Genomic DNA, 14,768 nt, shown 5'->3' on the forward strand with positions numbered 1-14,768 from the left:
AAGTAGACAGGATAGGACTCTTGATAAACGGTGAGCTCAACTGATAGGAACACCATAGCCAATCACTTCAACACCTTTTTCACAACCATTGCCACAAAACTAGTTAAATCCCTCCCTACAGGTTCTGGGAAGTTTGGGCTGAGGTACGTTCAAGAGTATTATAAGGACAAGTCCTCAAAGTGTTTCAAACTGCATAAGACCACTCAAAAAGAAGTGTTTAAATTACTGGCTAGCATAAGTGCCAATAAGGCTACAGGGTTAGATGACATTCCTGCGAGGTTTGTTAAGGATGGAGCCTCAATTATTACTCCCCCAATAACCCACATAATAAATTTGTCTATTGGTTCAGGATTTATCCCAAGTGACATGAAAAGGGCTCGGGTAACACCTCTTTACAAGAAAAACGCAAAAACTGAGGCAGGTAACTACAGGCCTGTTTCAATTCTAGGTATTATTTCGAAGGTCTTGGAACGTACCGTATACAACCAGTTAGATACCTACCTCAGGGAACGTAATCTACTATACGGTATGCAATCTGGTTTTAGAACGAACTACTCAACAGACACCAGCTTAATATACCTTTACGATCTGATAAAACAGGAATGCGACAGAGGTAATTACACGGGTTTAGTTTGTTGGATCTTCAAAAGTCATTTGATACAGTGGACCATGATATTCTATTAAAAAAACTTCAGGCATTAGGAGTGGCGAATATTGGCTGGTTCAAGTCCTACCTTACAGGTCGCAATCAACTAGTACAGGTAAATGAAGCCCGCTCAGATGACAGAGAGATAATTTGTGGTGTACCACAAGGTTCAATTCTAGGACCGCTACTGTTCCTGATCTATATTAACGATATGCCAGGTGCGGTGAACTGTAAGTTACTGCTATTTGCAGACGACTCCGCTCTAATTGTCTCAGGTAGGGACCCAGTTGAAGTAGAGGAGAAACTGAGTATCGAACTGTCATCGGTCCAGGACTGGCTCATAGATAATAGGCTGTCCTTACACCTCGGTAAAACGGAAAGTATTGTCTTCGCATCCAAACCCAACCTCAGGAAACGCAGCGATGTACAGGTCAGATGTGGGGTTAATGTCTTAGAGTCAAAACAAGAAGTAACCTATCTTGGTATACCCTTAGATCAGTCCCTCTCAGGGAATGCTATAACAGATAAGATTGTTTCCAAGTGTTCACATAAAGTCAAATTTTTGTACAGAAAAGCCAGAAATTTTGATCTGGAAACAAAGAAGCTTCTGGTCTCAGCCCTGTTACAACATCACTTCGATTACGCTTGTAGCTCTTGGTACAGTAGTCTGAGCAGAAAAAACCAGTCCCGGCTACAGGTTACACAGAATAAGATAATTAGATTCAAACTAAACCTACCTCAACGTAGTCATATTGGTATTGAAGCATTTAGCAAGGTAGGAATGTTACCAGTAAAATATCGTGTCCAGCAGCTGAAACTAAACCAGGTTTACAATGTCATTCATAATTCTGCTCCCTCATATGTGAGCTGTAATTTTACATTATCGGCTGAGAACCGAACCCGGAACAGTCAAGAGTCTCTTATTGTACCTCATGCAGGTCCCTTCACCAAAAACAGTTTTCACTTCTCAGGTGCTCAACTATGGAACTCACTACCTGTGTCCATTAAGAAGACAAATAGCAAGGTTACCTTCAAGAAAAAAGTCAAGGGTTACTATATGTCTCAGCTATGGACAGAGAACAGCCTTGATTTTGTGTACTACTAGCTTAGTGAGGGATACTGATTCCATGAGTAATACCATCCATATCTGCGTTCACTCATAACTGTTTCTGACCTCCCCTCCCCCCTTTTTTCAGAAGTTTAGTTCAGCATAACAATGATTGATGTTTATACAAATTGGTTTCCACCTTTGTTTTGCCAGTCATAATATGGCATATGTCTCAGGTAGGTTCCGAGAATAGTTATGATCTGACCTCTTTCCTCATTCTCCTTGTTGTTTTACTCATTCGAGTACTGATCCCCTGTACCCTACCTCTGGTGCTTCAGGTTATAATGTACTACTCATAGTAATTGCCCACTCCGTCCTGAGATTCAGGTAAAATGTTAGATTTAATTAATAGGTAACCCTAGCTGCAGTGTAGGACTCACTATAACTAAATGTTGTTACAGATGTAGAATATTGTAGTATATCATTAATGGTCCTACTCTGATATAGTACTCACTCATACATGTTGATACAGATGTAGAAAAATGCAATATATTATTAATGGTACTACTCTGATATAGTACTCACTCATACTGTTTTGTTACAGTTTATCATTATTTTGTTGTTCCTTTGCTCAATGCAAGGTTCCTTTTGGATGGTGCTCAAATATTTGGACTCAATGTTCCTATGTGTACAAACAGTTCAGTAATATTAGCAAATCTATCATAATGTTTACGTGTCATATGTGTACTGACTGGTATTACTCATGAGTGTCTCTGGTCCCCTCAACCCCCTATGTATGTTTGTCCGTGTGACTTAATGTAGAAAAATAACCTGATGAGGCCCACAATGGAAATAAGCGTTCATGCTTTTTGTGTTATCCTCGGCAATTTACATTTATTATTTCGAACTATGTGTTCTTGTCATTATTTGCACTTCATGTACATTGGTTTATTGCCAAATAAAGTCTATCTATCTATCTAACTACTTTGCCCAGGTTCTTTACTTTGGGGCAATACTTCCAGATCTGACAATGCAAGGATTCGTTCGGATTTTGGGTCTTACCCTGCAAGCATCTCTTGAGAAGGGTTTCCTCTGTTAAGCGTTTATACACACCCTTTAACTTTTCTTTTCCTTTCTCATCACGATTCAGGCTGATGCTCCTCTCCTCTGGGGATCGAATGACTGGCCTCTTCTTTCCTGGTGGTGTGCAACACACATTGTTCAATCTCATATTATCCATACTGACAATAACACTGTCTGTGTTATCACTCTCTGCACTTTTTTCAGTGTCTGGAAACAACTGTTTCAGCTTACAAGCACTTAAAGTTGACAGTACAGTGATGTCAACGCTGTCAGCTGGCTGGGGTGACTCACCTCTATCGACGCTTCTTGTTGCCGGCTTCCTTCTCTGCCCTTTATTGCCCTTTGCCATATCTCCTCTTCTAAGTTCCAGCATACAAGATCACACGATAAAAGAATAATACGTCAGTGGTGAAGTGTTACTTTCCTCCACACTTGTGCAACACACTGCCATGCTTGCTTTTGCTTTCACTAGTAGTGGAGAACATGCCAGAAGTCTTCAGAACATCACATGATGTTATAGACAAAATATTATTGTGACTTACATAGATTATATTGTGATATCATGAACCGTGTATGTGACGTCATAATGTAAACAAAAGAGGTATTTCACTTTTTTTGCCAAAAAACATAGTAAAAATTGCGCAATATCTCCGAAACTTCGCTGAGGTGTTGCCAACATATCAAGCTATTTTTGTGGTTGTTTTCACAATTTTTTGTAATTTTTCATTTTTTACCCTTCTGAAGCAGTACGCCGTCCTTAAGGGAGGTAGCCAGCCAAGTCATTCACCCATTCTGCAGCCATTCCTCACCCATTTGTTTCCTTTTTATCTTAGCTCCTTGTGGCTGAAGGGCTATCCCCCATCCCCCACATATTGCACAAGTCATAAACAATGCAGCAAGATGCAGTACATCCATGGCAAGGCCTGACAGCTTAGGCTGGTTTACCCTCACCATTTCATTCGTATGGCAATCCTCCTTCCTACTCTCTTCATGCACAAATAGAGAAAGCAAGGAGAAATTCTTTCAGGTCACATGAATTTATTGTCAGTTCACAACCATTCTCCAATTACACCCAGCTACCTTCTCCCCAGCTTAACAGGCAGTCACCTCCTACCCTAAGCTTCCTTCACCCCATCCATCTACCTCATTCTTGGTCATCCCCTCAAGTTCACTCTATTCATTCTGCCTTCCACACTCTTTACTAGTCTATTTTTGCTCATTCTTCAGCTATCTCTGGTGTGCAGTTGGGATGGTATCTTTTTCTGTAGCCTCTTGGAATATTTATTTTGTTGGCCTTCTGTATGGTCACAACTATCTCTGTGGGCATGTCTGTAGATGGGAATTGGTTTGTGACAAAACTTTCCAAGTTTTTATATTTCCTCTGGTATTTACCTAGTAGTATACAGGATGAGAGCTATACTTATCGGGGCCCACATCTGTGTGGATTGTGTGTACTTTGATATAGAAAAGGCCTTTTATAAAGTACTTCACTGTCAACTTCTTTGCAAAGCAGAGCATAGTGTAAGATTAATTGGTAAATTACTTGAATGGATAAAAGATCCTCTGAAGAGCAGATACATAAGGTAAAAGATAAGAAGTCAAGATGGAGAGCTATGTCTAGTGGAGTCCCACAAGGTATAGTGTTAGCTTTTAGAATGGAAGGTACAACAATGTGTTGGGTGGCTACTAAATAAAAGTCAAACTGTGGATAACACACTGTAATCTCCGATGCTGACAACTGATACGTGTGTATACAACGAGGTGGCTTTCAACTGACGCCAAGCCGCCAATTTGCGCGGGAAAGACGCGCATCGCATTTGCGATTTCCAACACAATCACAAATATACATAATGTACACATAATTACAATAAATAATAAAACAATAAATAACAAAACATATGACAATTATAATGTACGACATACCATGCTAACACATCGCTCGGCCAGCACCACTCAGTGACCCCACCAAGCAAACAAGAAAAAGACTGACCGAGGCAAGGAGTATCCAAAATACACAAGGACAAACCACACACACACCACATATGCAACAGTGGCAGACAAAAGTGTGGGAAAAATGGATACAATAGCACACCCAATACATTAAATAAACACATACATAATTAATTACATAAAGACAATACATACAAACACAGAAAGGAACATAAGACTGGCGCCAGTTAACAAAAATACAAATACAGCAATTGCCGGACGTCCGGGACATGATACTTAATATCTAAACATGACAAAATACAAATCAAGACAGTACACTTAAGAGCTAAACAATATTTACACATTATAACCAAGAAAGGGACACACAAAAAAAATGGTAAACATCACAAAGAATACATAACAATACACGATGAAAGTTTAGGTAATTACAGAACCCCTTGACCTAAGGTCATAATTATGAGGGGTAGATAAACAAGGCATAGTTCTTACAGTGGGCCCTGGAGGAGGGTAAAGGCAGGGATAGGCACTTGAGTCTTCTTGAGCCTATCAGAGTGTGAAATCTCGCCAAGGCCTGTAGAAGGGTAAAAAATCCTGAACTTGTTAGGGTGTAGGCATTCAGTCACCAAAAGGGGGCCCTCAAATTTACAATTCAATTTCGACTGGCGATCAGGCATGCTTTTGAAGACATGATCACCAACACCGATGGTCACAGGTTTTGCACGAGCATGTTGATGTTTCAACATGTCGGCCTTTGAAACATCCAGTTTATCACTTACAGAATTATAAATGGCATGCATCACATGACTGGATTTACTATAGTCATCTAAATTGTAGAGGGGACGAGCAGGGCTGTGTCAAGCACATCATATGGGAGTCGTTTCTCAACAATAATAATCCAAATGGGATTGGAATAAGTGAACTGGCACTCCTCTTTTTTTCTTCAAAATATCAATTTTGGCATCTAGCCATGAACGTTCAATTCCTTGAGTATGTGCACCTGAGATAGGATTCACATAGTTTTCCTGGTGATTTACAGTTTTATGATGATATCCGATATTATTTAAGATTAGATACGCTGGCCACTCGTCAGAATGTATTACAGAGCCAACCTGGCATTCCCTTTCAATGATTGGTATCAATGTTGCCCTCTCTCTTCGCATTACATAAAAATAGCAGACATCCAACCCATTTTTTAGGCCAAAAACCCAAGGTCCATCTATTCGTGCACCATGGTTTCTATTGTTTACAATATCAGCATCTGAGTCTTTAGTCTCAGGAGCATGATCTCCCGTCAATAGTCTGCCACGATTGTATTTACGGCGGCCTGCAAAACGTGATTCATCTATTTGTATCGGTTTCTCTTCAGTACCAATCATCTGACCTCTAGTACGATGTGAAACAATCTCTCCACAAACTTCGCGGCACATATTATACCAATCCGTTACAGTATTAGGTGATTTTCCTGTTAAAGTTACTGTAGTATTGCAGGGGATATCCATTATAAATAGATACACTAGTTCCAAAATTTCACATAAACTCAAGCAACTGTTTGTCTTGCCATTTAAATCCGTGTAGTGAAAAAAACGATTTCCTTGATGAACTGAACGTGACGTTTGACAGCCTCTACGAGGGCATCTAAGCACTGGTCTGAATTCACCTCTGCGGTTCCGTTTCCGTTTATCTTGCATTATAGCACCGCATTTATGGCAGGGATCTGCGTCGTGTTCTTCATCAAGTAGATCGTGCTCTTTCAAAAATGAAAATGCCTGAGCATGGCATACCAGACAAGCATATAAACAATAACCATTGCAGAACCTTCTTATACCATTCTTACTAACACCTATCATGTTGCCATGGCAACTGTTGTCAATTAAGAAATAATCAATAAAATCCAAACCGCTGGCCCAATTGACATGCAACTTGGCATGTGAAGGTTTTATGGGTCAACAAATCATCTTGCAGGGCCTTCTTCTTATACCATTCTTACTAACACCTATCATGTTGCCATGGCAACTGTTGTCAATTTAGAAATTATCTATAAAATCCAAACCGCTGGCCCAATTGACATGCAACTTGGCATGTGAAGGTTTTATGGGTTAACAAATCACCTGAGCATGTCATTAATATTGCAGGACCTTCTTATACCATTCTTACTAACACCTATCATGTTGCCATGGCAACTGTTGTCAATTTAGAAATAATCAATAAAATTCAAACTGCTGGCCCAATTGACATGTAACTTGGCATGTGAAGGTTTTATGGGTCAATAAATCACCTGAGCATGTCATTAACATTGCAGGACCTTCTTATACCATTCTTACTAACACCTATCATGTTGCCATGGCAACTGTTGTCAATTTAGAAATAATCTATAAAATCCAAACCGCTGGCCCAATTGACATGTAACTTGGTATGTGAAGGTTTTATGGGTCAACAAATCATCTGAGCATGTCATTAACATTGCAGGACCTTCTTCTTGTACTATTCTTATTAACACCTATCATGTTGCCATGGCAACTGTTGTCAATTTAGACATTTTAAATCTGTATTCACAAATGAAAATACACATAATTGGGATGAAGGAAAGGGAGAAAGATCCCCCCCCCCATGAAAGAAATGATTGTGACACAGAAAGAAATAAGGGACCAAATAATAAGCCTTGATGTCAGAAAATCACATGGCCTGGATGGAAGTGTAAATTGGATACTAAATGTATAGATGTACTATACAAAATATACAAGATAATAGATGGCTCACTCAAGTAGGGAAAGGTACCAAAAGATTGGAAAAATGCAAATATTGTACCAATATATAAAATGGGGGATCAGGAAGACCCTTACAAGCACAATAGCTAAAATATGTGAAAAAGTTATCAAAAATACATGGACTAAACATCTGGAAGAAAACAATATACTGAATCCAAAACAGTTTAGCTTTAGACAAGGAAGATTATGTGCCACAAACTTGATTTGTTTTTAATCAATGTTAATAGATAGGATGCAAGAAAGGAATGGATGGGCAGATTGTGCTTTCCTGGATTTACAAAAGTCATTTGATAAAGTACCACACATAAAGCTATTGAGAAAACTCAAAACAACAGGTGTACAAGGAAGTTTATTGAAATGGATTGAAGATTTCTTTCACAGGAGAAAAATGAGGGTGGTACTTAGAGATAAAAACTCAACCTGGGAAAAAATGATAAGTGGAGTCCCACAAGGTTCTGTATTAGCCCCAATAATGTTTGCTATATATATAAATGACATGGATGAAAGTTTTGAATGTCATATGAACTTTGCAGATGACACAAAACTATTAAAGAAAGTACAGAAAAAGACTGAATCACTACAGAAAAACCTGGACAAAGTCTAGGAAAGGAGCCAGAAGTGGGAAGTGAACTTCAACATCAAGAAATGTAATATAATAGAGTTTGGAAAAAGTAAAAAAAAGAATATTGAGACAATATGAAATTGGTACAAAGGAAGTAAAAAAAAAAAAAAAGTTAGCTCCGAAAAGGACGTAGGAGTAATTATTAACAAAGACATGTCACCAGACAAGCATATAAACAAAATAGGCTTTTTCCACCTTACACGGGGGGTAGCTAAAAAGAAAAAGGCATAGAAATCACTCCCACCCATTTCATTTCCCATATATTCCACTCCCCTCCACCCTCCTCCCTCCTATCTTGGCACCTCCTGGATGATGGGTCATCCCTGCATCCTGTCCACTGCCCTGGGTCAGAAGCAGTGTCGCAAGACACACCACATTCACAGCAAGGCTGCTTCATAAATTCGGCAACCCCCCCCCCTCTCCGTCCCCTCATGCAGGAAAGGAGAAGACGGAGAGAAATCCCTTCGGGTTGCATCAAATATTTTCTCATACATACTTCCTCACCCCCCATCCCCCACCCACTCCTCCTCATGCATCACAGCCTCATCTATACACAACCCTTCTCCATTCACCCCTATCCTCTGTCTTCTCCTGTCCTTCCTCTACAGACATTCCTCTCTTTTGTAAAGCCCCTTTCACCCCATCCATCCATCTCATCCTAGGATGCCCCCTCATATTCACTCCCTCCACCTCTGCCTTCTACACTTCTTTTACTAATCTTTCTCCACTCATTCTTTCCATGTGTCCAAACCATCCTAATACTCTTTCATCAACCCTATCCCCCAGTTCCCTTTCCACCCCTGTTCTCCTCCTCACCTCCTCATTTCTCACTCTATCCAGCCTAGTAACCCCTATCATACTTCTCAGACACCTCATCTCAAACACATTCAAACTCCTTCTCTCTTCCTCTCTCATGTTCCATGTTTCTGCCCCATACATTGCTGTTGGCACAATTACTCCTTCATATAACCTCCTCTTAGCATCCATTCCCAAATGTCTATTTCTCATTACACTCTTTAATCCACCAAGGCATTTACTCGCTTCTCTCAATCTACATTCTACCTCCACCCCCACTCCTCTCTTTCCTGTCACATTTGCACCCAAGTATCTGAAACTATCCACTTCCTCCAGTTTCTCACCCTTAATGCTCACTTCCAGTCTACTGTCACTCTCTCCCCTTGTACATCTCATCACCTTACTTTTACCCACATTTATCTTCAGCTTCCTTCTTTCACACACCTCAAACTCTGTCACTAACTTCCTCAATCCCTCCTCTGATCCTGCTACAAGCACAGAGTCATCAGCAAACAACAGCTGGCTCACCTCCCACTTTTCTCCATTTTCTTTAATCATCTCCAACCCCTGACTCACTACCCTTGCATTCACCTCTTGCACCACCCCATCCATGTAAAGATTGAACAGCCAGGGCGACATAACACACCGCTGACGAAGTCCCACCTTTACCTCAAACCATTCACTCTCTCCATTTCTAATCTTAACGCAAGCTCTACTACTCTCATAAAAACTCTTGACTGCTCTTAACAGCTTTCCTCCTATCCCATATATATGCAATACCTCCCACAGTGCCTTCCTGTCTACCCTGTCTTAAGCCTTTTCCAGATCCATAAAAGCCCAGAAAACATCCTTAACTTTTCCTATAGCTTTCTCACATATCTGTCTTACCATAAAAATTTGATCTACATATCCCCTACCTGTCCTAAAACCACACTGTTCCTCACCAATTACTCCCTCTGTTCCTCTCCTAATCCTCTCCTAAAAATGTATCAGTACAGAATAAGTCTGTCCACGGAAGTAAGCTAATATACCCCAGAAACAACTACTGTATCACACAGAAAACATGTAACACTTTTTCCTATACTACCCCACACCAACCATACCCAGACAATGATGCAGCATTTCTCCCTTGAATAACTTATAAGCCAATCTGTTGGCAGTTGCTGGTTATCTGAGATCCATAGGTCCTCTGTAAGGAATATCTGGGGCAATGGGTTGATTGATCCATAATCTCCAAGCTGTCCTTTGTTTTTATCTCATTTTTTATGAAACTAGTCATTTTCACTTTTTTCCATGTTTTCAGCACATGTTCATTCGTTGTTAATGTAAGCAAAGATTTCCCATTTTCTCTCAGTTTTAGTTGTCCTTTTGAATGTTTCCTTGGCAGGTTCTTAAAATAATAAGATAAAAATAAATATATACATACATATACATATACCAAGGCTTTTTCCCCCTTACAAGGGAGGTAACCAAAAAGAAAAAGGCATAAAATCATTCCCAACCCAATAAGAATGAATATATAAATAGATACATACATATACCAAAGCTTTTTCCCCCTTACAAGGGAGGTAGCCAAAAAGGAAAAGGCATAAAACCATTCCCACCCATTCCATCCCTGAATACACTCCACACCCCTCCACCCTCCCTCTTATCTTAGCACCTCCTGGATGACAGGTCATCCCTGCACCTTGTCCACTGCCCTGGGTCAGAAGCAGTGTCGCAAGACACAGCACATCCACAGCAAGGCCACTTCATTAAATCGGCGACCCCCCCCTCTCCGTCCCCCCATGCATAAAAGGAGAAGACGGGGAGAAATCCCTTCGAGCTGCGTCAAATTTTGCTCACACATACTACCTCACCCCCCATCCCCCCACCCATTCCATCTCATGCATCACAACATCATCCATATACAACCATTCTCCATTCACCCCTGTCTTCTGTCCTCTCCTGTCCTTCCTCAACAGACATTCCCCTCTTCCCCAAAGCCCCATTCACCCCATCCATCCACCTCATCCTAGGAGGTCCCCTCATGTTCACTCCCTCCATGTTTGCCTTCCATACCTCTTTTACTAGTCTTTCTTCACTCATTCTTTCCATGTGTCCAAACCATCCTAATACTCTTTCATCAACCCTATCTCCCAACTCCCTTTCCACCCCCATTCTCCTCCTCACCTCCTCATTTCTCACTCTATCTAGCCTAGTAACCCCCATCATACATCTCAGACACCTCATCTCAAACACATTCAAACTCCTTTTCTCTTCCTCTCTTATGTTCCATGTTTGCCCCATACAGTGGTGTTGGCACAATCACTCCTTCATACAGTCTCCTCTTAGTATCCATTCCCAAATGTCTATTCCTCATTACACTCTTCAATCCACCAAGGCATTTACTCGCTTCTCTCAATCTACATTCTACCTCCACCTTCACTCCACCTTTTCCTGCCACATTTGCACCCAAGTATCTAAAACTATCCACCCCCTCCAGTCATTCTCCCTTAATGCTCACTTCCAGTCTACTGACACTTTCACCCCTTGTACATCTCATCACCTTACTTTTACCCACATTTATCTCCCAAACTCTGTCACCAACTTCCTCAATCCCTCCTCCGATCCTGCCACAAGTGCAGTGTCGTCCGCAAACAACAGCTGGCTCACCTCCCACTTTTCTCCATTTTCTTTAACCATCTCCAATCCCTGACCCACTACCCTTGCATTTACCTCTCGCACCACCCCATCCATGTATAAGTTGAACAGCCAGGGCGATATAACGCATCCTTGATGAAGTCCCACCTTTACCTCGAACCACTCACTCTCTCCATTTCTAATCCTGACACATGCTCTACTACTCTCATAAAAACTCTTGACAGCTCCTAGAATCTTTCCTCCTATCCCATATATCTGCAGTACCTCCCACAGTACCTTTCTGTCTACCCTATCGTAAGCCTTTTCCAGATCCATAAAAGCCCAAAAAACATCCTTCCCCTTTCCTATAGCTTTCTCACATATTTGTCTTACCACAAAGATCTGATCTACACAACCTCTGCCCGTCCTAAATCCACACTGTTCCTCACCAATTACTCCCTCTGTTCCTCTCCTAATCCTCTCAATCAAGATCCTCCCATAAGCCTTCCCAACTGCACTTAACAAGCTAATCCCTCTGAAACTACTACATTCACACTTGTCCCCTTTTCCCTTGTAAAGTGGAACTATACAGGCACTCCTCCAGTCCTCCGGCACTCTACCCTCTCTCCAGTAAACATTAAATAACCTCACCAGGCAGTCCACCATCACTGTACCTCCTTTTTTTAGACATTCTGCATGGCATCCATCCAGACCAGGTGCCTTACCTGCTTTCATCATCTTAACAACTGCCTTCACTTCATCCTTCCTTATTTCTCCATTTTCCTCACTCATCACGGTCATTTTCATAGCATTTCCCACTGCAACTACCTTTCCCTCCCTATCCTCCTTCACATTTAGCAACTCCCTAAAATACTCTGCCCATCTTCCTCTTACTGCCTTCTCTTCCATTATCATCTCTCCATCTGCACCTTTTACCTTTTCTTCTCTACTTGACTCGCCTCCTCTTCCTCTCTTAATTTCTTTCCAAAACATCTTTTTATTACTTTCAAGATTTTCTGTCATACTCTTACCCCACTTCACATCTGCTCTCCTCTTTGCCTCCTTTACCTTTTGCTTTACTTCTCTTTTCTTTTCTTTGTACCTCTCATATGACTCCCTCATCCTATTTTGTAACCAATCTGTGAAAGCTCGCTTCTTCTCTTCCACAACCTTCTTTGTTTCCTCATCCCACCATTCCCTACCGTTCCTTCTATTTCCTCTTGTCCTTCTTGTTCCACACACCATCTTTGCACACTTTGTGACTCCCTCCTTGAACCATCCCCATTCCTCCTCCACACCTAGCTCTACTCTATCCTTCACTCCCTCCCACTCCTCCTCCAGCTTCTTCTTGTACTCCTTCTCCTTTTCCTTTTCATTTAAAGAGTTCACTCTAAGCACCTCCCTACCTTTTGTCCCTTTCCTCTTCCTCCATCTATCCTCCACTCTCATCTTACCTTCCACCAAAAAATTATCTGATATTCCTCCACCTCTCCCCTTAGCACATGCACATCCTTAACTCTTCCTATCCTAACCCTATTTACCACTACATAATCCATCAATGCTCTATCTACCACCCTTCCATCCACCACCCTCTCCCATGTGTACTTATGCCTGACTTTCTTCCGAAACACTGTATTTGCTATCATCAACTCTCTTTCTAGACACATTTCCACCATCAACTCTCCACTACGATTCTTTCCTGGAACTCCACATTTCCCAACTACTCCATCAATTGGACCATTTCCTACCCTAGCATTAAGGTCTCCCAGTACTATTACATTGACATTTCTCCCTAAATCCTCAATGCATTCATTTAAATCTATCCAAAAGGCCTCCCTTTCTTCTACAGTCTTCTCACTGCCAGGCCCATATGCACTTACAAAGACCCACATCTCCTTTCCCAGTTTCACCTTCATCTACATTATCCTTGAGGAAACCTCCTTCCACTCCACTACCCGTTTACTTATCTCTTCACTTACTAGAATAGCCACCCCTTCCCTCCCTCGCCCTCTCTTCACTCCTGATAACCTCCCACTTACACTCCCAAATTTACACTCACCCTTCCCTTTCAACTTAGTTTCACTCAAAGCCAACATATCCATCTTTCTTCTCACAAACATACTACCTATCTCTTCCCATTTACTCTCATCTGTACCACATCCATGCACATTAAAAGACCCAAACCTTAGGGTGCTGGTCCGAAAACTCCCAGACCCTCTCATGCCTTTACTTTTTCATTTAGGAATGTCCCCTGTGGGGCTACAAGGAGAAGGATGCCTAGTTCCAATCCCCGTCCCTTTCTTCTCGCCTCTTACGATCCAAGTGGAAATGCTTGGTGGCAGTATTCTTTTCCCCCACCACAGGGAATTCCCCCACCACAGAAAATGAATACTCAGAGAGATGGTACAGGACAGCAGCAAGGGGTTGGGGGACAGCATAACGGAGGGACAGTCGTAGTATAAAAGTGTCATCATTTCTCTATGAACAGAGTTTTCCTCTATCATAGACAAAATGATGTGTGGCTCTGGTCCATAGGGGTGCCCTACATAGACCCTAAAGTATCAACTGCATGCTACTTTGCCACAATAACAAGCAGCCAATACCCCACACGGGAAAAGATTAAACCTTAGAAGTCCTCCTTCCCACATTTGAGTCTTCTTCACTTTACAATATATTGCTTGGATCTATTTCCTACCTACCAATTGAAATGTTACATGGTCACTTTTTCCTATAGAGCAAAAATATTTCTGTGAACCACTGATGTCTTGTTCTTTGGTAAGTAGTAAGTCCAGTCTTGTGGGAATGTCATCCCCACATAAGTCACAAGTATATACTGTATATATATACAGGGGTTCACCGCAATTCGACAGGGATGGGGCGGTCTATCATAGGTCGAACCTGGGTTTTATCGAATCATGATGCAGTTTTCCCATAGGAATACATTGTAATTAGGGGGGATAGGGACCGACCTCCAGCCTAGACCCCCCCAAAATATAACTATGACCTCTAAAAAACACTAACTTAGACTAAATCAGTAATATTAAAGGCTTCATTTATATCTAATTTTGTTTAAGCTGCTGTACAGTACATTTTTGGTGGTGGATGTTGTGGCCTGCAAGTCCTCCCACAGTGACAAGGCACACTCCTGCACGAGCCCCATGCTGATCGGCATCTTGCGTTGTGTCCTGTCCTTTATCCACTTGATCAACATGTCCTCCATCGTGTCGAGACAGGAGT

General features: G+C 41.4%; 2 protein-coding genes across 8 annotated transcripts in view; one reads left to right on the forward strand and one right to left on the reverse strand.

Annotated features, from left to right (window-relative positions):
- Window positions 1-14,768, forward strand: part of LOC143020020 (gamma-tubulin complex component 6-like) — a 167,920-nt gene that overhangs the window by 10,559 nt on the left and 142,593 nt on the right. The window lies entirely within an intron of this gene.
- On the reverse strand, window positions 5,542-6,683 carry LOC143019764 (uncharacterized). Its single transcript, XM_076175748.1, has one exon. The coding sequence runs from the start codon at window positions 6,572-6,574 to the stop codon at window positions 5,609-5,611; it is 966 nt and encodes a 321-aa protein (XP_076031863.1). The 5' UTR covers window positions 6,575-6,683; the 3' UTR covers window positions 5,542-5,608.

This window comes from Oratosquilla oratoria, chromosome 38 (assembly GCF_046742065.1).
Source record: "Oratosquilla oratoria isolate Oo_2021 chromosome 38, ASM4674206v1, whole genome shotgun sequence".
Taxonomy (NCBI): domain Eukaryota; kingdom Metazoa; phylum Arthropoda; class Malacostraca; order Stomatopoda; family Squillidae; genus Oratosquilla; species Oratosquilla oratoria.

What these genes read in the sequence shown, in the direction of transcription:
- LOC143019764 (XM_076175748.1), bottom strand. Translation starts at nt 6,574, where the DNA reads ATGATAGGTGTTAGTAAGAATGGTATAAGAAGGTTCTGCAATGGTTAT.